Genomic DNA, 22,069 nt, shown 5'->3' on the forward strand with positions numbered 1-22,069 from the left:
CAGTCTTCCAGTACTTATTAGCTGCTGTATGTCCTGCATGAAGGGGTGTATTCTTTCTAGTCTGACACAGTGCTCTCTGCTGCCACCTCTGTCCATATCAGGAACTGTCCAGAGCAGCAGCAAATCCCCATAGAAAACCTCTCCTGCTCTGGACAGTTCCTGACATGGACAAAGGTGGCAGCAGAGAGCACTGTGTCAGACTGGAAAGAATACACCACTTCCTGCAGGACAAACAGCAGCTGATAAGTACCGGAAGACTGGAGATTTTTTTATTTTTTTAATGAAGTAATTTACAAATCTGTATAGCTTTCTGACACCAGTTGATTTAAAAAAAAAAATTCTCCAGAGTATAACTTTAGGCTAATTCCCTAATATTGCATTAACACTTGTATCCATTGCTCGTTTACAGTGGAAAACTGTTTAAAACATGAATATCATAAAAAGTTTTGTATTGCAGTGTATATACAGGGAGAAGCCAAGGGTTACTCTCTTTCTTTTTTTGTTTATTATTTTATTCATAGTGATGTCATTTATTTGCATGTTCCAAAGACCAATCTGTGTATGTCTGAGTAGTTCTACTTATACACATCACATGCCGCCAGTAGTATAAGCCCATAGGAGTACTGTATATGACTTATTTGATGGGACTGCTTTGGGATGGTGAAGCCTCTCTTCCCTTCCGGCAGGATATAGCAGGTGGCTGTAACTACTCACAGGTTGGTGTTTGGAACATGCAAATAAATGACATCACTGTAAATAAAATAATAAACATAAAAAACAAGAAAGTAACGTAGTGTCCCAGCACAGGTGTGGCAGTAAGATTTAATGCACCTGGGCAAAGTAACTCACTCAGGTTTCCACAGTGGGATATGGTCAAAGTGTATTCTGTGTTTTCCCCACTAGGTGTCACTGCTGTGTTTATTGTATGTATTGTATTGAGCACGGCTGAAGGAAGCATTGGGTTAACTGTTGTGTGTTACATGTTTGTTTTCCTCCTATCACAGGTGCAGGCATGTTTTCCCTCTTTTTCTGTCCTATTTCCTTCATCCTCTCCTGTGGACACACAGCCCCACCAATCACTAGGAGGTTTGTTTTGCCCCTATAAAAGGGAGGTTAGTTCCTGGTGGGGGGAGTTCTGGAGTCTTTTGTCAGGAGTGTGGGAGAGACCCAGTGCGAGACCTTTTCTTAAGCTGTTCACCACCGCTAGCATGCAGTGCTAGACCCCTCAGGAAGAAAGGACATCCTCTGAGGATCACTTTGTAAACACCACAGATATTCTATACAAGATACAGGGCAGCATACCTGAGCTAGGTACTGACCCAAGTAGGACAAAGCTGCAGTTAGCCTACGTATCCTACTGCAATACACGGCTATTCTGGGAAAGCCCGGGAAGTCTGCTCAACCCAGGAGTATGAGTATCTTCTTCTTCTGTTCTTCACTACGCTATCCTGGCAGAGTACACAGCTACATTTGGATAGGGCCCTCAAGATGCTCTTCTTTCTCTTTCCTGCAACTGCAGTTACTGAAGCCTTATTGTTGTATTGCCCTGAAGATTTTCAGTAAATGGACGTTATTCTGGTTAAACTACTGGACTCTGCCTATCATTCTGCACCTACACACCAGGTTACACTTGGCTTATTCAAACCTGTGGAAGCAGTGTCTGTCTGACCGGGAGTGGGTACCAATGCCACTCCAGGCTACCGTGACAAGTGCCCAAATTACCCTATGCCCACCAAGTTACCACAACACCACCAAAGCTTCCCCGGCCAACAGCAATCTGACTGCTTTGCCGCAGTAACCCTTGGCTTCTCCCTATATATACACTGCAAAACAAACCTATTTAGGTTCTTTTCATGTTCTAAACAGTTTTCCATTGTAACTGAGCAATGGATACAAGTTGTAATGCAAAAGAGGTTTTTAAATCAACTGGTGTCAGAAAGTAATACATACTTATCAGCTGCTGTATGTCCTGCAGGAGGTGGTGTTTTCTTTCCAGTCTGACACAGCGCTCTCTGCTGCCACCTCTGTCCATGTCAGGAACTGTCCAGAGCAGAAGCAAATCCCTTTCAAAACCCCCTCCTGCTCTGGACAGTTCCTGACATGGCCAGAGGTGGCAGCAAAGAGCACTGTGCCTCCTTATCCTAACAGCTATGTATCAGTGACAGATTCCCTTTAAGCAGTGCATCTCGCATTCGTCACACACTATTTCTCACTGTACAAAATAGTTTGTTATTTTTTGTTATTTTTTTTTTGTTTTGTTTGTTTCTGGGGAACACACAACCTAATCTTCACGCTCCATTATCGATAGATAAATCTTGATTTTTCTTTACAGCAGAATACAAGATGTTTAATCCTAAAAAGTGCAGATAATCTGTTGCCGTTCCAATGATTAAATCCAATCTTCGATCTGTAAGATAAGTGGTAAGAGTCATTCCCTAGGCCCGGCGATTGGCGTTTCTCCCCGAACAGAAGCGGGTTTAAAACATCAATAGGCTATGTTCTGCTTTACCGCAATATATTGATGATTGTATTGACTGTAGTAGCGGCTTCTGCTGCCGGACGGGTGTTGTGTCATCCTCTTCATGCTTTGTCAGGGCAAACTTTCTGTTTTTAATGCCCTCTTTTGTCTCCCGCAATAAAGAAAAAAAAAAACTTTTTGTCTGTCTTTAATGGCAAAATAGAAGTCCATAATACTGCAGTGCTTGAGTCTTATAATAGATGGAAAGTTGCCTGCTGAGCCTGAAGAAGAGCTGGACGGGGAATAATCCTCCCCTTTGTTTCAGCTGCTCTGCTCTCTGAGGCCTGACAGATGTTCGTGCCCCGCGCATTCTGCATAATGCCTCACATCTCGCCCACAGTCACACAGGTTATTGAACTTACTGGCCGCGCTTGTTTGTCTCTTGCCCATATGTACATGGTGTAAATTTGCAGAAGAAGCGTATCTGCTACTACTGGAAATTGGAAAAAAAAAATAGTGTTTAAATTGGGGGGAAAAAAAAGAAAAAAAAAAGCTTTTTTTTTTTATAAAATTACAACGATAGGCAACGTATATCTTTTCTTTTATAAAGTTTAAAGTTGCTGTATTCTGATCCTTATAACACTGATGTTTTTGGTCTATGGGGCTGTTAGGCGTCATTTTTTGAACCATGATCTGTACTTTTTATCAGTATCTTGCTTGCGTATATTCAACTTTTTGTTCACTTTTTATTGAAATTTGTCCAAAAATCTGACATTTTTGTACTTACACTGTCTACTGTGTGAGATCAGGAATGTGAAATGTAATAGTGTTGGTCATTCCGCACGCGGCGATACCAAATATGTATATTTATTTATTTATTTTATTTATAAAAAGAAGGGCCGGAGCGTGGGGGCTTGTAGTAGGGCCTGGGTAGAGGTGGAACCGGGGGCGGGGACTGGTTGATAAATTCAATTGGTTTCTCACCCGTGGCCTCACTTTAGGCGGGAACAGTACAGCGTTCCCAACCTCCCTCTCTTGTTTTATGCAATGCTTGTGAGGGGCTATTGGTGCTGTTGGAGGTAGTAACGGAGGGTAAGGGGGTTATGGTGGGCAGCTGTGTGATCGCGGCTTCCTGTCATTATTCCCAGCTCCTGGAACACTAATGTGCGTGGGACTGATCACACTGAAGCAGCCCGACACACCTACTGCACGGGAATGTATATTTACAGATTGCTAACGTGAAGGGGTTAACAAGGATCTGTCAACAGCTTTTTGCTAACTAAAGTAAAACAGGGTGAATAAGAGGGCCTCTTACTCTGATTCAGGAGATATAACTCTTATTTCAATCTATCACTCCAGTACTGAGATATAAACTGAGATTTTATGCAAAAATATGAATTTTCTACAGAAAGGTGAATTTAGAATGTGAGCACTAACAGGGATGACAAGCTATGGAAGTTTTCTATATTAAATACAATGCTATAAAGTTGGCCACTAGGTGTCTCACTTATTGTAAAACTGCAGTTGAGGCTCCGTCACTAAGGTCATTTGGTCTTTAGTAACGGCAAAATATAAGACCAAATGCAGGAAGTGATGTCAATTGTCAATTGAAAGTTATATAGATTTGTAATTTACTTCTATTAACTTCTTCCCACATCAGAATTTAAATGTACATTCTGCCGTGGGTGAGGGGCTTCAGAGAGGGGCTGTACGGACAGCAGCTATTAGTGGGTGCGGCCCAATCGCCCAGAACTGATAGCTGCATTTAAATGGCACTAAATAGCCTTTCTCTCCTTTCTCTTGCCCGCCCAGGCCCTAGCATCGGACTGACGCTGATCCCGACTGGGTAATCCACAGATCTGGGCTGCAGCAACCTAGAGCAATACAGCACTGATCGTTTGGAAAAGAAGGGTGACAGGTCCTCAAGGAAGACTGTATAGGTGTAAAATGGTATAAAACATATAGCTTTATTTACTATATAAATCGTCGTCTATAAATAATAAATACATAATAAACTAATGCATCATAGAAAAATTGGGAAAACAGTTTATATGTTGCAAATAGACAGAAAAAACTTCAAGGAAAAGACATTAATTTTTTTATACTTTAACTTTTAGCGCCCCTGGGGGACTTTTATTATTAATAAAGTAATCTCTCACGGTAAACGGTGTAAGCGCAGACCCTGCCAAAGTGCAAAATTGACAATTTTTGAGCACATCAAATCCACAAAAATTGTAAAAAAAAAAGTGATCAAAGAGTTACATATACGCAAACAAGGGGTTAAAAGTCTCCAATCTTCCAGTACGTATCAGCTGCTGTAAGCCCTGAAGTGGTGCCTTCTCTACAGTCTGACACAGTGCTCTATATATACAGATCCAAACAAGAACTGTACATGCACAATGTACGTGTAATGCATAATGCACATCCAAAGTGTTATTATATAAATATAGGACAGACAGGAAAAATATACACTATCTGTGGATTTATGAATTCCTTAAAGTGTCGCTGTCGTTATAACTTTCAAAACCTAAATCAACAGTTGATGTGATATAAAGCAAGTTTGCAATTTACAGTCTTTTTTTTTTTTGTTATCCTGGAGAACACGGCACTTCCTGTTTTCTGACACTTTTTTTCTAAAAAAAACAAAACAAAAAAAAAACAGAAAACAGGAAGTCCTGTGTATCCCAGGCCATCTGAGCACTCACAGAGAGAAGGCAGTCATGTGATTAATGGACACGTCCTGAATCTGCTTCAGGAGACTGGACCTGGATATTGTAAGTATAGGTGTTATATAGCTGCCTTCAGGAGACTGGACCTGGATACCGTAAGTATAGCTGTTATATAGCTGCCTTCAGGAGACTGGACCTGGATACAGTAAGTATAGCTGTTATATAGCTGCCTTCAGAAGACTGGACCTGGATACAGTAAGTATAGCTGTTATATAGCAGCCTTCAGGAGGATGGACCTGGATACAGTAAGTATAGCTGTTATATAGCTGCCTTCAGGAGACTGGACCTGGATACAGTAAGTATAGCTGTTATATAGCAGCCTTCAGGAGGATGGACCTGGATACAGTAAGTATAGCTGTTATGTAGCTGCCTTCAGGAGACTGGACCTGGATACAGTAAGTATAGCTGTTATATAGCTGCCTTCAGGAGACTGGACCTGGATACAGTAAGTATAGCTGTTATGTAGCAGTCATCAGGAGACTGGACCTGGATACAGTAAGTATAGCTGTTATATAGCTGCCTTCAGGAGACTGGACCTGGATACAGTAAGTATAGCTGTTATGTAGCAGTCATCAGGAGACTGGACCTGGATACAGTAAGTATAGCTGTTATATAGCTGCCTTCAGGAGACTGGACCTGGAAACAGTAAGTATAGCTGTTATATAGCTGCCTTCAGGAGACTGGACCTGGATACAGTAAGTATAGCTGTTATATAGCTGCCTTCAGGAGACTGGGCCTGGATACAGTAAGTATAGCTGTTATATAGCTGCCTTCAGGAGACTGGACCTGGATACAGTAAGTATAGCTGTTATATAGCAGCCTTCAGGAGGATGGACCTGGATACAGTAAGTATAGCTGTTATGTAGCTGCCTTCAGGAGACTGGACCTGGATACAGTAAGTATAGCTGTTATATAGCTGCCTTCAGGAGACTGGACCTGGATACAGTAAGTATAGCTGTTATGTAGCAGTCATCAGGAGACTGGACCTGAATACAGTAAGTATAGCTGTTATATAGCTGCCTTCAGGAGACTGGACCTGGATACAGTAAGTATAGCTGTTATATAGCTGCCTTCAGGAGACTGGGCCTGGATACAGTAAGTATAGCTGTTATATAGCTGCCTTCAGGAGACTGGGCCTGGATACAGTAAGTATAGCTGTTATATAGCTGCCTTCAGGAGACTGGACCTGGATACAGTAAGTATAGCTGTTATGTAGCAGTCATCAGGAGACTGGACCTGGATACAGTAAGTATAGCTGTTATATAGCTGCCTTCAGGAGACTGGACCTGGATACAGTAAGTATAGCTGTTATATAGCTGCCTTCAGGAGACTGGACCTGGATACAGTAAGTATAGCTGTTATATAGCTGCCTTCAGGAGACTGGACCTGGATACAGCTTTGTTTTAGAGCATGATAACAAAAAGTAAATAAATAAAAATAATGAATGTAAATTGCAAAGTTGCTTTATATCACATCTACTGTTGATTTAGATTTTGAAAGTTATAACGACACTTTAAAGCAGGGGTAGGGAACCTTGGCTCTCTAGCTGCTGCAAAACTACATCTCCCATCATGCCAACTCCCAGGCATAATGGGAGTTGTAGTTTTGCAACAGGTGGAGAGCCAAGGTTCCCTGCCCCTGCTCTATAAGCCAAATCTAATTGTAGTGCAGCAATATTTATTCTGGCCACTTGGTGGCAGTACAGGTTACGTTATCTGAACACTGCAGCACATCCTAATCTGTCTGAGCCATTTGAGCAATCTCCAAATGACATATATAGTGTACAGTCACATATATATATATATATATATATATATATATATTTATTATCATATGTACAGTGCTATAACCTACAGTCTCTCAGTAAAGGATACCACAGCAGTCTATATTCTGAGACCGTTCTCCTTGTGGTTTGGGCACCAGTAAGTTACCATAGTTTATGTAAGGTATGAGATAGTATTTCAGGGGGAGCTGTAGAAGAGACAGATATATTTGACCACCGTGACAACAGCCAGACGACAAAAGAAACAGCTGACCGGCTACGCGGCTTCATTTACTCTTTCAACACAAAGCAGAAGTCTGGGAGTTTCTTTGAAGCGGTCGCCGCTACAGGTTGGAGTGACGGCATCTGCTAATATGGATCAATCAGCGACTATTGAAAGCAAATTTACCTTTTCGTTGTTGTTGTATTGAGTTTTAGCTCTGTTGAAAAGTATTATCTTACTCCAGGATGGACAACTGAAGCCCCTCCAAAATGTTACGGCAGATTCACATCAAGACCAGCTCTCCACAGCTTATACAGGGTGTAGGGGTTTTCTTTATTAGCTTTTAAAGTAAAAATCGGTGTTGATTCATCGTAACATGTAACTATGACTTAAAGTGTCACTGTCGTTAAATTATTATTATTTTTTTTTTGCAGAAATCAATAGTCCAGGCGATTTTAAGAAACTTTGTAATTGGGTTTATTAGGCAAATATGCCATTATCTGCATTCAAAAAGACTTTCCCCAGGTCCCCCCCCCCTCATCCACTGCTCATTATCAGGAAATCACGACTGTTTTACATCAGCGGAGCCCTGTCTGTTCTATGGAGAGGGGAGGGGGGGGAGGGAGATTAGTCGCCAGCAGAGAACAGAGGATTACAGCACAGGGAGCCGCTGAAAGCACCTATTTAGAGGTCAGAGAAGTCAGTGCTGACTGTCAGAGGAGATAGCCCGGCGATGTAGTTATAAATTAACTCTTTGTTGTCCTGTTTTGGTGCCTCATCTCTCCCCTCTCCATAGAGAACAATGAAGATGGGGGGGGGGGGCTTCAAACTGCTTTTTCCTAATAAAAATGCATTTTTCAGCTAATAAACCCAATTACTAAGTTTCTTAAAATCGCCTGGACTATAGATTTCTGCAAAAAAAAATTTAATGACAGTGACACTTTGAAAAAACTTTTTGAAATCATAGCGACATGCTATGCCAGGTGCTGAGACCCCCACTGATCGCTAGAATGAAAGGGAAGATGCACTAAGCAACGTACACTCTGCCCCTTCATCTCTGCTAATAGAAACAGTCTATGCAATTATAATGGGAGCCTCCATAGGCTCCCATTATAACTAGGACGGTGACAGAAACTTCTATATACAGCAGTGTGAATGGCTGAGTGTAAGTGCAGGCACATTATAGCAGCAGTGTGCATAGCTGAGTGTAAGTGCAGGCACAATATAGCAGCAGTGTGTATAGCTGAGTGTAAGTGCAGGCACATTGTAGCAAGAATGGAGAGGATGGGAAACACAAGGACTGACAGACTGCAGGGAGCATGAAAGAATGAGATGAGGGCAGATGTGGGCACATACATGCAGCACTCTCTGTCCGGGGAGAAAGGGGTTACAGCTAGGAAGAGATTACCCCCACAGTCCTGTCCCCTGATGTAAGCCCCAGCATACAGTGGATCTGTTATGATTTAGTAGATGAGGGAGACTTCCTGGGTCAGAGTACAGTGCTGTAGACCCCGCTATGCAGACCATGCCCCTCCCCAGCTCCACCCAGTACAGGGAGCTCTTACACCAAAGCAATGCTTTTAAACCAAGTCACAATTTTGAAAAACTGTGAGCTCTTCTTGCAAAACGCTCTTAATCCAAGTTACTCTTAAACCAAGGTACCACTGTATACAGAAAACAAGCTGGTGGTGTAGAAAGCAATCCGCATACATGGGAATCACGTCTATCGCTCTCTACCTTGCCATTTGTTTCGTGTTTATTTTATTTATTTTTATCACAGCATGTCATCGCTCCAATGTTACTGTTGAAAACAATAACAATCAGGATGTACCTGATGGTACATCCTCTTTAAGTTCTTCATTGCCAGGGCCGTTTCTAGGACCAGACGGGTTGGGTCACCCCTAGCTGTCTGCACCCCGGCAGCGCCCAGTCCCCTCCACCTCCCCGGACCCCGCTGAGCTCTGAGCTGTACACGCTCAGCCCAGCAAGCATCCACCAAACCCTCCCTCCCTCCAGACCCCACTGATCTCCTCAGCACCGCCCTGAGCTCCAGCCACGTCACCAGGTTCCCTGCACTGGTGCAGATCGGGAAATGTTAAAAAAAATTGATGTAACTGATGATACTTCACTTTCAGGACTGTGATATGTATTAGTACTGTAGGGGGCAATGGAAGAACAGTGATGGGAAAGTGGTCTGAAAATTAAAGGGGTTATCCAGCGTTAGAAGAACATGGCCACTTTCTTCCAGAGACAGCACCGCTCTTGTCTCCAGTTTGGGTGCAGGTTTTGTAACTCAGTTCCAATGAAGTGAATGGAGCTTAATTGCAAACCACACCTGACCTGGAGACAAGAGTGGTGCTGTCTCTGGAAGAAAGTGGACATGTTTTTCTAACACTGGATAACCCCTTTAAAATTATTATTATATCATGGGGAATTGGCTCTGGTAGAAGCTCTTTGATTTGGATTTTTGGAAGACAGTGTTCGGGGTAGCGGGACGGGAGCCCAAAATAATTCTAAGTCAAAGCTAAGGATTGCTGCACTGTCTGACAGAGGAGCGGAGGTGAGGGGAACAGTGACATGGAGTCCTAACTAATGTGGAAACCATACATGTACTAGTGAGAAGTAACAGCGCCATCTTGTGGTTAAATACAAAATACACAGCTTGGTTTTAAATTGAGAACAGCATGAGTCATTTACACTTTTTTTCTGCTTTTATCTATTTTTTTGTTTTTTGTTTTAACAAGAATTTCAATAAATTTCATTGTTTTTCTTCTTTTTTTTTTCTTCTAAAATGCATTTTTGGTGTTTTTCAAAACCTATAGAGAAGTCTATGGGAAAAGCACCATATAACACACCAGACTCAGTATGTGGTATGTAAACAATAAAAATACTAACAACTGCAAACAAGACGTCACAAAGTCATTCAGACAGGTGGATTTTAATCTTTATGCATGAAAATAAGCATAAAAAATAATTATTAAAATAATATATGAACAAATGTTCCTGTAGAATTCCTGTAATGTTGCTGGTGGTCTATTGCTTCAGCAGTTAACTCCTTACGGCAATTGAAGGTAACTATGTCCATTTTAGTGGTCCTTAGAATCATCCATCTATGTGTTGACCTGAAATCCACTTTAATAAACAAGGGGCAGTGGATGTGGGCTGTGATACCAAACTGGTTTAGCTTTGAGCCACACCAGGGAGCAAAGTCCCCTCTAAGTTTTCACTCTCTAGCCAGGATATGGAAGATGGACTTCAATGGCTGGACAACTCCAGGTCATTTTACCTCTGTGGCCCCGGTGTCAGTAGTGGCTGGTGCTAAGAACCAGACAGAGTCATTGTGGGCTACCGGAGAACAGATGAAACCAGTATAGTCAGCAGGTTAGGTTTTTAAGTACAGAATCAGCACGGTACCAGGGAAGAGACAGCAGTATACTTAATCAGGATCAGGGCAGGCAACTGGAGAGGCATCAGCTCAGGCAAGGAGGAAGCGATGGAGTGACTTTAAAGAGTCATTGTCGGTTATTTATTTATTTTTTTTTTTGGGCAGAAATCAATAGTTAAGGCGATTTTAAGAAACTTTGTAATTGGGTTTATTAGCCAAATATGCCATTATCTGCATTTAAAAAGCCTTTCCCCAGGTCCCCCCCTCCTTCCTCTTTTCCATCCACTGCAAAAATTCAGGAAATTGTGACTTGGTGCATCAGACACAACCTTGTCTGTTCTAGGGAGAGGGGAGGGGGGAGGAGGATGGAGGGAGTTAGCCGGCAGCAGAAAGCTGAGAACAGAGGATTACAGGCAGGGAGCTGGGTGACAGCTGTAATCAGAGCTCAGAGAGATCACTGGTGACTGTCAGAGGAGATAAAGGGCGATGCATTTGTATATTAACTCTTTCTTGTTCTGTTTTGATCTTTCATTTAGCTCTCTCCATAGGAGAACAATGAAGACGGGGGGGGGAAGCCTCAAACTGCTTTTTCATGATAAAAATGCATTTTTCGGCTAATAAACCCAATTACAAAGTTTCTTAAAATCGCCTGTACTATTGATTTATGCAAAAAAAAATTCACGACAGTGACACAGGTGTCATAAAGTTACATAGATTTCTAAAAGTACTTCAATTTAAAAATCTTCAGTCTTCCAGTACTTATCAGCTGCTGTATGTCCTGCTCTCTGCTGCCACCTCTGTCAGTGTCAGGAACTGCCAAGAGCAGTAGGAAATCCCCATTTGGATAAGTAGAAAGAGAAGCAGCTGAAGGCTGAGAATATCAAGGATACAGGTGGACAACAGCGGGCCAGGGAAAAGGGTGAATAAAGCCACAGTCCAGTATGCATATTGCAGCTTCATTCCCAAAGGACCCAACTTTGTGCAATCGGTCAGGGTCACAGTGGTCTAGCACCATCCACCACTCATCATCTATCCTCTGGCTATGTCACACATTGTATATAATTATGCATGGGATCTCTCTTTCAGAAAGATTAACTTATTTATTTTTGTGTTTATGTTCCAGGAAAAGATAACTGGGTGTTTTTTATGTTTTTTATGTTTCAACTAAGAAAAGTTAACTGCAAAACCATGGAAGCAAAATAGTAAGTCCATGATACACAAAAGTAGTACCGGCATAAGGCCACTAGATGGCAGGAGAAACACAATGTACAAAAGTACAATAATACATGGGGGGGATTTATAAGAGAGGCATCTCACATTGCTGGCCTCAAAAAATCCCTGACAGCACACAAGCAAACACAGACCCTTACCTCTACATAAACCCCAATGCATTAGAGCTTTCCACTCACAAAGTAAGGTTATCCTGTCTTAGGAAAACATGGCTGCTTTCTATCAGGAACAGCACCTCTCCTGTCATCAGTTTGGGTGTCTCAGGGCATCTGTAAGCAAAGTGGGTGCTCTCTGCCCTGCAAACAGGCAGGATAGACCATAGAGGACACATGGAGGTTGCAGAGCCAGCACTTGATGTTGGTGAATTAAGCCTATCACTTCTGGATAGGCTTCTAGATGGTAATAAGCTGCTGAGAACAAGCAGCCTGCAAATGGTTTGTTTCTGCACAGTCTGTTCTGTTAGGGTCCATTTACACAGAAAGATTATCTGCCACAGATTTGAAGCCAAAGCCAGGAATGGATTTGAAAATAAGAGAAATCTCAGGCTTTTATATATGACGTATCTCTGTTTATAGTCCATTCCTGGCTTTGGCTTCAAATCTTTGGCAGATAATCTTTCTGTGTAAATGGACCCTTAGTCATCCATCTTGGATGTGCATTACCGGATTGTTCCGGTGGTTGCAATAAATAATAGAAGACAGCTTGTCCTCAATGTGCCCTCCACAGCAGGGGGCCTCAGTGATTTTCTGTAGATTTTGTCACACTAAAGCCGATTACTCCATGAGGCTATCACCTGCATTCACCGACAAATGTAATAGCCGCATTGCACTAACCTTCAACAAGTCCCTGAGCATAGGTTCAGAGCCCCGGGGATCAGGAATCTGTACCTGGGAGAAGAGTGACAGCTGAGGTAGATGGTCCCCCCCCAGCTCTGCAGAATCCACAGCATAGCCGCTGTCTGGGGATCTAACCCTTGAACTCCTGTTATAGCTAGTGAGTATTGCGGCCCTCCAATCATAAACAATATGGCAGAGTGTTCACAGGTAAGGGAGCGTTTCAAGCAACTCTTTTAAACGGCAATTGGTCTGTGTAGAAGGCCCTTAAAGGGGTACTCCGGGCATATTTTTTAAAATATATTACATAAAGAAAGTTATACAAATCCCTAATATACACTAATTATGGGAAATGCACATATAGTGCTATTTCCCACAATTCAGTAGATCAGGCAGGCTTTACTTCCTCAAAAAAACATGTGATGTCACGTCTCAAGTGTAGCTTCCGGCAGGGGGCGTATGTAGAAGTATAGAAAGGGAATAGACGTCTATTCTCCTTCCCTGTGCTGGTCCCCCCTCCCTCTGTCCCACCCCCCTGCCCGGTCCTATTACACTTGCTGAAGTGGGGTGCCCAGTCCCGGCGGAGTGAGCGCTCATGCACCTGCTCCAAATCGGCTGCTCCGTCCTGTGCACGAGCGCTCACGCGCCACCCGGTCCCAGCGGGGTGAGCGCTCGTGCATCTTCTCCTAAGCAGCTGCACCTTCTGCCAAGCAGCTTGCTTCATCTGAGCCGCCGCCACCACCCGCTCCCGTGCACGATGAAGCAAGCTGCTTGGCAGAAGGTGCAGCTGCTTAGAAGATGCACGAGCGCTTACCCCGTCGGGACCGGGCGACGGGTGAGCGCTCGTGCACAGGACGGAGCAGCCGGCTTACATCAGGGGCTGCAAGTCCGAAAATTCATGAGCACTCACCCTGCCGGGACGGGGCGGCGGATTTGGATCAGGTGCATGAGCGCTCACTCCGCCCGGACTGGGCGGAGGGTGAGCGCTCCTGCACGGAAACGGGCGGCTAGTTGGGGTGAGCGTCAGATAAGGAGCGCTCACCCCACTTCAGCAAGTGTAATAGGACCGGGCAGGGGGGACCAGCACAGGGAGGGAGAATAGACGTCTATTCCCTATTCTATACTTCTACATGCGCGCCCTGCCAGAAGCTACACTTGAGACGTGACATCACATTTTTTTTTCAGGAAGTAAAGCCTGTCTGATCTACTGAATTGGGGAAATAGCACTATATGTGCATTTCCCATAATTATTGTACATTAGAGATTTGTATAACTTTCTTTATGTTATAACATATTTAAAAATACATTTTGCCCGGAGTACCCTTTTAAGCAACTCTCCCACTACGATCTCTGCCTTTATGCGCTCCATTGTAAGTCTATGGAATAAGTCTGCTGCAGCAAGACGAGAAAGAGCAGGGAGAGGACCTATAAGCCTTAGGGTAGTGTTACACCAGCATGTGGTGACCCGATCTATATTGTAAACCAGCACCAGTTTGCTAGATCAATGGTCATTTACTGGGCGTTAATCGTTTAGTAAGGGCTGCATGGACATTGTTAGCGATGTCCGTGCCGCCTTTACCCAAATAGTTTACATTACCTGTCCACGTTCCTGATGTTCTCCTGCCCTCTGCTTTCCTTCCCGCCACCGCACGCTGCAGCTTCAGTGCAGCCTGTGTGAGCTGACAGGCCGCTCAGCCAATCACTGTCTGGGATAGATGCAAAGCGCAGAAAAAAAAGACAACCGTGGACAGGTAAAGTATTACTTGTCAGGCGTTGGCCGCGCATTGCTTTTACACGAAGCAACGCACGGTCGGCGGCTGATGATTTTGGGTCTGGACCTATAGAAGCGAACGTTTCAGTAGACTTTTTTCACCACAGATCTGTTGCAGGGATGACAGATAGAATACCCCTCCCCCACACACACACACACTATGGATAGAGTTTTACACCTCATTGTGTATTCTGTGAATTTCTCAGGATTTGCAGAGAGAAATGTAGGTGAATGTGGATCAGCTAAATGACAACTAGGAGGCAGAACCCCATTTTTCCCTAAAGTTGATATTTTATTTTATAAAGAAAAAAAGTCACAGGCGTAAAATTATCGGATTGCAAAAAAATCAGGGGAATTAATCTTTTCTCAGAGGAACGGACTCCTCCCTTATACCATCCTTGGTAACAATGCTGATTTTCAGGGCATCTCCTGTGTACACGTCTCGTTCTGCGGCAGAAATAAATACGTCTTTGACAAGTTGTAGCGCCTTCTCCAAAGTCAGAGGAAGCTGCTCCACGTTCTGCATGTTCTTGAATCCAATCTAAGAGCATAAGCCGAGAATTATTACTAATGATTTATGCTACAGCATGGTAGATGAATGTAAACCTGCCTGGGATAGAGTATATGTATCCTAGGATAATGAGAAAGGAAATAATATAAGGGCGGACTAGGGCGACCCTAGGGTTCTATTGCAAACTGATGCCTCATCCCCTGTCCCAGGTCAGTAGAAATGGTTTCTGTAACGGGTAAGTTTCCTCTGCTCCATAAGGCCCCCTTCACACGTCCGTGAAATCTACCAGATTTGTTGTAATGATATCCGGCTAAATTTCCAGACCTATAGGGTTCTATTGGGTATGTGTCCCCTTCAGGTCGTTTCCTGAAAGGTGTCCATGCTAGAAAATATGGCCTATATTTATCTGGAATTCTGGCATGGATGCACATCTAGAATCTGTGCTGAATTTGGGATGCATTGAATGGCAGTCCGGGCCAACACCAGACGCAAGTGCCACCAGATGCTGATCTTGGCCCTTTAACTGTACATGCTCCTAAACAGAAGTGCATATAGTCAATAGCAGCGATGTGTTTGTCTTGGCCGGGAACCTCTAGCTCCCGATCCTGTCAATTACTCATGTGGCTGGAAGCAGCATTATATTTCCAGACTCCATCAACTGCACCCCCCCCACACCTTCCCGCAAAAAAGTCACGTCACTTGTGCGCATTAGAGAGCAAAGAAGAAGTCAGAGGAGGACACTGCTGCAGCCTGTAGCAAGGAGAGTATGCTTTTCTTTTACTCCTTTTTTACGACCAGGAAACACTGACGGTCTCCTGAAGCCTCCTAAAAGGCTTCCTCATAAGTGTTTCTTAACCGTAAAACCAGCCATGGACATGTGAAGGGAGTCCGAGGCTTATTACTTTGAATATTGTTCTTCCAAATAATTGATAAATCACATAAGGTAAAGGGAACCAAAAATTGTGCCGATATGGTTCCCAGAATCATAACATAGAGCTACCGAGCAGCTCGGGAAACATACCAGCCGCGGCTACAGCAGTAGCTTTATAAAAGGTAAAAAAGAAGTTTTATTATTCTGCGCCAGGCCTGGAGAGGGGCAGCAACTAGTCATCTGGGCGGGGAGCTGTCTGTGACTAGTCATGACTCTCTGCCTGTCAGAGTGCAATGTGGTGATGATTGACAGGCAGAGAGACCTATTACTGGCCAATCATGCCCGCACTGCTCGCCAACAGGTTTACACTCTGTTTTTGCTTTCTCTTTAATGAAAACAAATAAAATTGATGCATTTGCGTTGCATTTATTCATTGGCTTCCATTATAAAAAGGGATTTAAAAAAAAAACAAAAAACTTTATACAGTGTACCAACCACACTTCAGTACGCTAAAAAAAAAAAAAAAAAAGGATGCGGTTTGATCCTAATAATTGAAGCCAATGGAAAAACCGATCAAAACTGATGTACATAAATGCATCTCTTTTCTTCCATTAAACGGAACCCATCAATCTCTGGGGCAGCTCCCCATCCAGATTGATTAGCTGCCGCACCTTTCCCGGCCTCGCACACCTTTTTTCCCTGATCTAAAGTGAATGCTGCAGACGCTGCTGGCAGCCTTGGGGAGCTGCACAGTACCTCTATACTGTGCAGCTGGGAACCATATTAGCACAATCGTACTCATTGGTTCCCTTTAAACAGACAGCAAAAACAGTGTGAACCCAGCCTTAGGCCTAAAATCGGCCACTTACTAAAGGGTTAAAGGATATAATTGACAACCTCACCACAATAATCACAGCTGAAGATTTGACAGCTATTTCCTTTAAGTACAAACTATTGTAGATATCACTGGCAGCATTTACATTAATCATTTTACCACAGTGGCTCTAAAGTCTGCATCATTGAGCTTCAGTTAGACAGCTGGACTATTGTTACAGCTGGTATTACATGGGGCTTAGGACTGTAAAATGATACACCAACAATTATACCTGGTTATCTAAGAGGGGCTGAAGCATGGCGCTGGCAGAACCACCGGCCTTGTACGCATCTCTCTGGTAGGATCCCACTGGATCAAAGCTGTACACTGCTCCTTTACCTAAAAGGAAAAGTTTGATGTTAATGTCACAAAGTACATATGTGTTTTACTGAATAATAATGGATTAAATTAAAGGGGTAATGATCACAACAATGAGAACAGAACGGTGGATTGGTCCACTCTCCATTGCCAGACATAGCCGAGTGCAGTGTACGGTTACATAGAGTGGCTGGGTGTGCATGTCAACCCACAGCTCTACTCAGCTGGAGACTGAGATTGGGACCCCCAAAGGTCAGGCATTCCATGATAAACCTGTGGGTAGGGGATATTGCTGGTATATCCCTTAGGGTCCTTTTACATGGCCCATCATGGGGTAGTGCAAGAGTGCAAACAAGCGCCAATCAGTGATAATTTGCAGTACATTTACACGGCACAATTTATCGAGCAGCCAGGCGCATGTACAATGTATGTAACATTCATGTGGCCAGGGGAACTGACATCACAGATATGTAATATACGTGCTGCTAGTTTCCAAATGCCATCACATCAGCAGTATACACTTACCATCAACGCTGCTGTGATCTGGTATCTTCAACTTATATATATAATCTAAGCACACAGGAGGGTGTGTGTATGAAAAATGATACATTTTTAAGTGATCGACAGAGGGGCGGGCATTTTCACGCTCCACAGCTGATCCCAGCCACTTTTACAACAGATGATTATTGGTCGAAATAGCGTTTCTAGGAAAGGTCGTTGCCAATAATCAGAAAAAGCAGAAGAAAAAAAACAAAACACTAAATTACCAGCCATAAGGTTGGACATAGTCCTTACATCCCAGCACTACCCAAGCAAGCTGGAGTATGTGTTCCCCTTAGCAAACAGGGGTAAAAACATCCATGTGGATAACAGCTTCTTATATATTATACTCAAGGTTCCAGTGTTATGTGCAGAAGGCCTATAGAAATGTAGGATTTGGTCACTATTGTTACATGAACGAGTTATAAACCACAGCTCACCGTCTTCATCAAGTCCTCCAATAATATTGTACACATAGTAAGGAAAGAAGCGTCTTGAGTAGAGGATTGTGGAAAGCATGGCTGCGATGGCTCCACTTGTCATAGTCTTGTTGTTTGAGTGCTTGTACATCTTAACATGAGAGAAAAGGAGCATAAAAGAATAAGTATACATCAATGTAAGGTCTCAGTGTTTGTGGGAAGGAACACAACATAATTTTTTGAATGTATGTAAGGCTGGGTTCATAGCTGCACATTTATTCCCATTGTTCTGCTTCATCACAGCCATATAGTCATGTAATCCACAACTATCTTCAATTCTACCGAAACTTCCAACGCAGATGTGAACATAGCCTAAAATAATCCCACACGACATAAAGGGGTACTCCAGTGATTTTTTTTTTTCTTTCAAATCAACTGGTGTCAGTTCTTCTAGTACTTACCTATCGCTGTAATCATAGAACACGGGACTAGCCAGGAGGAACATAGGCACGGGACTAGCCAGATATGCCTCCAGGGAAGTGCTTAACAAACTCTTGTATGGAGACCACCAAAACCACCTCAATAAGTGGCCCCTTCAGTCAATATCCCACTAAATTACGAGTCAGATAATATGACCAGGAAAATACCAGGTATCCATCCACAGACAGCTGTTTCAGGCATTGCCCCTCATCTGCGTGGAGCAGGATTCTGGATAGATTTGCTAGTCCTGTGTTTTGAAACTCGTAAATGAGGCTCCACTGACCTTTTGTTGTTTCCCAGGGAGCAATGCACCTAGGATCTCACTGTATTATCGTTCGGCTGGTCTCCGTGAGATCAGTGATCCGTTTATTTAATGGCTCTACTAGGCATTGCTCCCACCTAGCCAGAATCCTGCTCCACACTGATGAGGGGCAACACCCAGAAACAGCTGTATGTGGATGGATACCTGGCCTTGGTATTTTCCTAGTCATATTATCTGATTCGTAATTTACTGGAATATTGACTGAAGTGGCCACTTAATTTGGTGGTCTCCATACAAGAGCCCTCCCTTTTCTAGGCCCTTCCCTGCAGGGATATCTGGCCAGTCATATGTTTTGATACTTGTAAATGAGGTGCCGCAGACTTTTTTGCATATTGATGTTTCCCAGGGAGCAATGTACTTAGGATATCACAGTACTGAGCACTTTAACCAGCCAACAGTGTCTTCTTTGGCTGGTCTCCCTGAGATCAGTGATGTTTCCTGTACCAACCATATTAGGAATAGAAAAAAGAATTGTGACTTGTGACTTACCTTTAACCTGGCCTCAATGATTTTAGTCAGTGTGAGGCAGTCCCCATGAAACCCACTGCAGCCAATGACTGTCTTGTCTGTCCTGCAGCACGAGAAGGAAAACAATGGTAAAAGTATTTACTACACAGGTAATGCTGATGTCCAATCATCTGGAGTCAACAATTTCTAGTAGTATTAAAGGAGTACTCCGGCAAAAATGTTCTCTTTCAATTCAACTGGTGGCAGAAAGTTATATAGGATTTGTAATTTAGTTTTATTTAAAGGGAACCTGTCACACCCCCGTGCCGGGGTGACAGGCTCCCAACCCCCCACTAGAGCCCCCTATACTTACCTGATTGTGCCGGGTCCCGCTTCTTGATCCGGTCCGGTGACGGAGATTTCAGCGCCCGAAGCCCGGCACGCGCGCTTCTGAGATGAGTCCGACGCTCATAGAGAATGAGTGGAGCGTCAGACTCAGCATTCATTCTCTATGGGCATCGGACCCATCTCAGGAGCGCGATCAGGTAAGTATAGGGGGCTCTAGCGGGGGGGGGGGGGGGGGGGGGGCCGGGAGCCTGTCACCCCGGCACAGGGGGTGACAGACCCTCTTTAAAAATCTCCAGTCTTCCAGTACTTAGCTGCTGTATGTCCTGCAGGAAGTGGTGTATTCCTTCCTGTCTGGCACAGTGCTCTCTGCTGTCCATGTCAAGAACTGTGCAGAGCATAAGTAGTTTTCTATGGGGATTTGCTGTTGCTCTGGACAGTACCTGACATGGACAGAGGTGGCAGCAGAGAGCACTGTGTCAGACTGGAAAGAATAAACCACTTCCTGCAGGACATGCAGCAGCTGATAAGTACTGGAAGATTTGAGATTTTTAAATAGAAGTAATTGACAGATCTGAGTAACTTTCTAACACCAGTTCATTTGAAAGAGTAGGCAGAGTGTGGCACTACTGAATAAAAAGGTGAGGGGTAAATACACTGGACAAAATGGAACTGGCAAACTTTAAAGGGATTATACAGCGCTACAAAAACATGGCCACTTTCTTCCAGAGATAGCACCACTCGTCTCCAGTTTGGGTGCAGGTTTTGCTGCTCATTTCCATTGAAGTGAATGGAGCTTAATTGCAAACCGCACCTGACCTGGAGACAAGAGTCGTGTTGTCTCTGAAAGAAGTGGCCATGTTTCTGTAGCACTGGATAACCCCTTTAAAGTTTTAAGGGTCACTGTTGTATTTTTTTTTTTTTGCAGAAATCAGTAGTGCAAACACAAATCTTATGGCAGGATCGGGGATTTACTTAGATCAGCAGTTTATATGTCAAAAATCTCTCTGTGGGAGTCCAAGCGCCAGTCTTAGAAATCTGTGCCAGATTGAGAGTTTGATCCTCCGCCACGATGTCCATCACATGAGCCGACAATCACAGGTCCCTGCAGGGATATAACACTCCAGGCACTGATGGCTGGGACTGCCGGCTCTCCTCTCATGTACAGTCACCACCAGTATATTCAGCATAAGACGTGACTTACAGTTTGTAGCACTTGGGAGTGTCTCTGCTGTGGATGGAATAACCTTCGCTGAGTCTCGTATCCGATGCAACTAAAGCAAAGTCTTCCCCTGCCAGAGCCAGAACAGTGCTAGGAAGAAAGAGGAGAGATAGTGTTATTATCTGCTGGACCACTTTTATTATGATATCTGTGGGGGTCTGACACGTAGCCCCTCTCCTCAGCTAATACTGATGGCCAAGTGACGATGAGCAGTTTTATACGTTTCAAGAACTTTTTCACTAAGGTTTTCTAACGATGTCCCTGCAGCCCTCGCTAAACGATTATCAGGCCGTGGAATAGGCCCAGTAAACGAGCGCCGATCTAGCAGATGGGTGCTATTTACATTATTGATCGGGCCCTGGAATTGGACCCTAAGGGCCCTATTACACGGAACGATAATCGGCCGAATATCACTCCGTGTAATAAATGCAATGATCAGCCGATGACAACGATCATTAGCTGATCAATGATAAAGGTTAGAACCTATTTTTGTTGGGCGCCGACCGCGCACCGCTGCGTGTAATAGCGGAGCACAGGCGGCGACTAACGATATACATTACCCATCCACGTTCCAGGGCTGTTCCTATCAGCTGACAGGCCGATGTGAAGCTAGAGCGCTAGACCCGGGGAGAAGCGGACGGCAGGAGCAGCCCTGGAACCTGGATGGGTAATGTATGCCAGTTTAGCAAGGGCTGCAAGGACATCGGTAACAACGTCCCTGCAGCGCTTGTTAAATGATTATCGGCCGTGTAATAGGACCAGTAAACGAGCGACGATCTAGCAGATCGGCGCTCGTTTGCAGGTATTATCGTCCGTGCTCGGCCCATGTAATACCACCCTAAGGCTGTAGCACTGTCCCCGTCCACAGGAGGGCGCCCTCCTGTTCTACCCTGATAACCGGCCCCAAACCGAAAGTGAAAGGAGAAAAATAAACGTCTCCTGAAATGAACGATCACTTCCCCAGGAGCAGGGAGCGATCTATGGCAGAAGAGAACCCGGTCCTGAGGGAGAGATAGAGAGAGGGGGAGATAGAGCGCCTCCCTGCGGCGGCCAGCAGCCTTACCCCCCGTTGAACGTGTAGGGACTGAAGCGCTGCTCCACGGGCCCGGTGTAGTGGTAATCCATGTCCCGGTACAGCCTCTGCTCAGGACGGGCGGCGCTGGAAACATACATCCCGGCAGCTGCAGCTCTACCTCACACCGCACTGCTGTATCACTGTAGAGATGGCGAAAACTGCACTTCCGGTTTCCGGCATTCTACTTCCGGTGATGGTTCCCGGCTGCCAGGCCCCGCCCCCTTGTCTTGTCATTGTCAGGCCGGGCAGACTGG

General features: G+C 44.2%; 1 protein-coding gene across 1 annotated transcript; it reads right to left on the reverse strand.

The window, feature by feature from the left end:
* Positions 1 to 14,658: 14,658 nt before the first annotated feature.
* Positions 14,659 to 21,984, reverse strand: PSMB1 (proteasome 20S subunit beta 1). The gene is made up of 6 exons (XM_069954418.1): positions 21,804 to 21,984; positions 20,723 to 20,830; positions 19,216 to 19,297; positions 17,946 to 18,075; positions 16,880 to 16,986; positions 14,659 to 14,932 (listed from the first exon to the last, which is right to left on the reverse strand). The coding sequence occupies exons 1-6, from the start codon at positions 21,911 to 21,913 to the stop codon at positions 14,747 to 14,749; spliced, it is 723 nt and encodes a 240-aa protein (XP_069810519.1). The 5' UTR covers positions 21,914 to 21,984; the 3' UTR covers positions 14,659 to 14,746.
* Between the last annotated feature and the right edge of the window lie 85 nt (positions 21,985 to 22,069).

The sequence above is a fragment of the Dendropsophus ebraccatus genome, chromosome 15 (assembly GCF_027789765.1).
Source record: "Dendropsophus ebraccatus isolate aDenEbr1 chromosome 15, aDenEbr1.pat, whole genome shotgun sequence".
Lineage (NCBI taxonomy): Eukaryota > Metazoa > Chordata > Amphibia > Anura > Hylidae > Dendropsophus > Dendropsophus ebraccatus.

Coding starts and splice junctions, on each gene's coding strand:
- PSMB1 (XM_069954418.1), bottom strand. CDS start 21,913: ATGTATGTTTCCAGCGCCGCCCGTCCTGAGCAGAGGCTGTACCGGGAC. Junction 20,831..21,803: donor CCCTACACGTTCAACGGGGG/GTAAGGCTGCTG, acceptor CTTTCTTCCTAG/CACTGTTCTGGCTCTGGCAG. Junction 19,298..20,722: donor ACTCCCAAGTGCTACAAACT/GTAAGTCACGTC, acceptor CTCGTGCTGCAG/GACAGACAAGACAGTCATTG.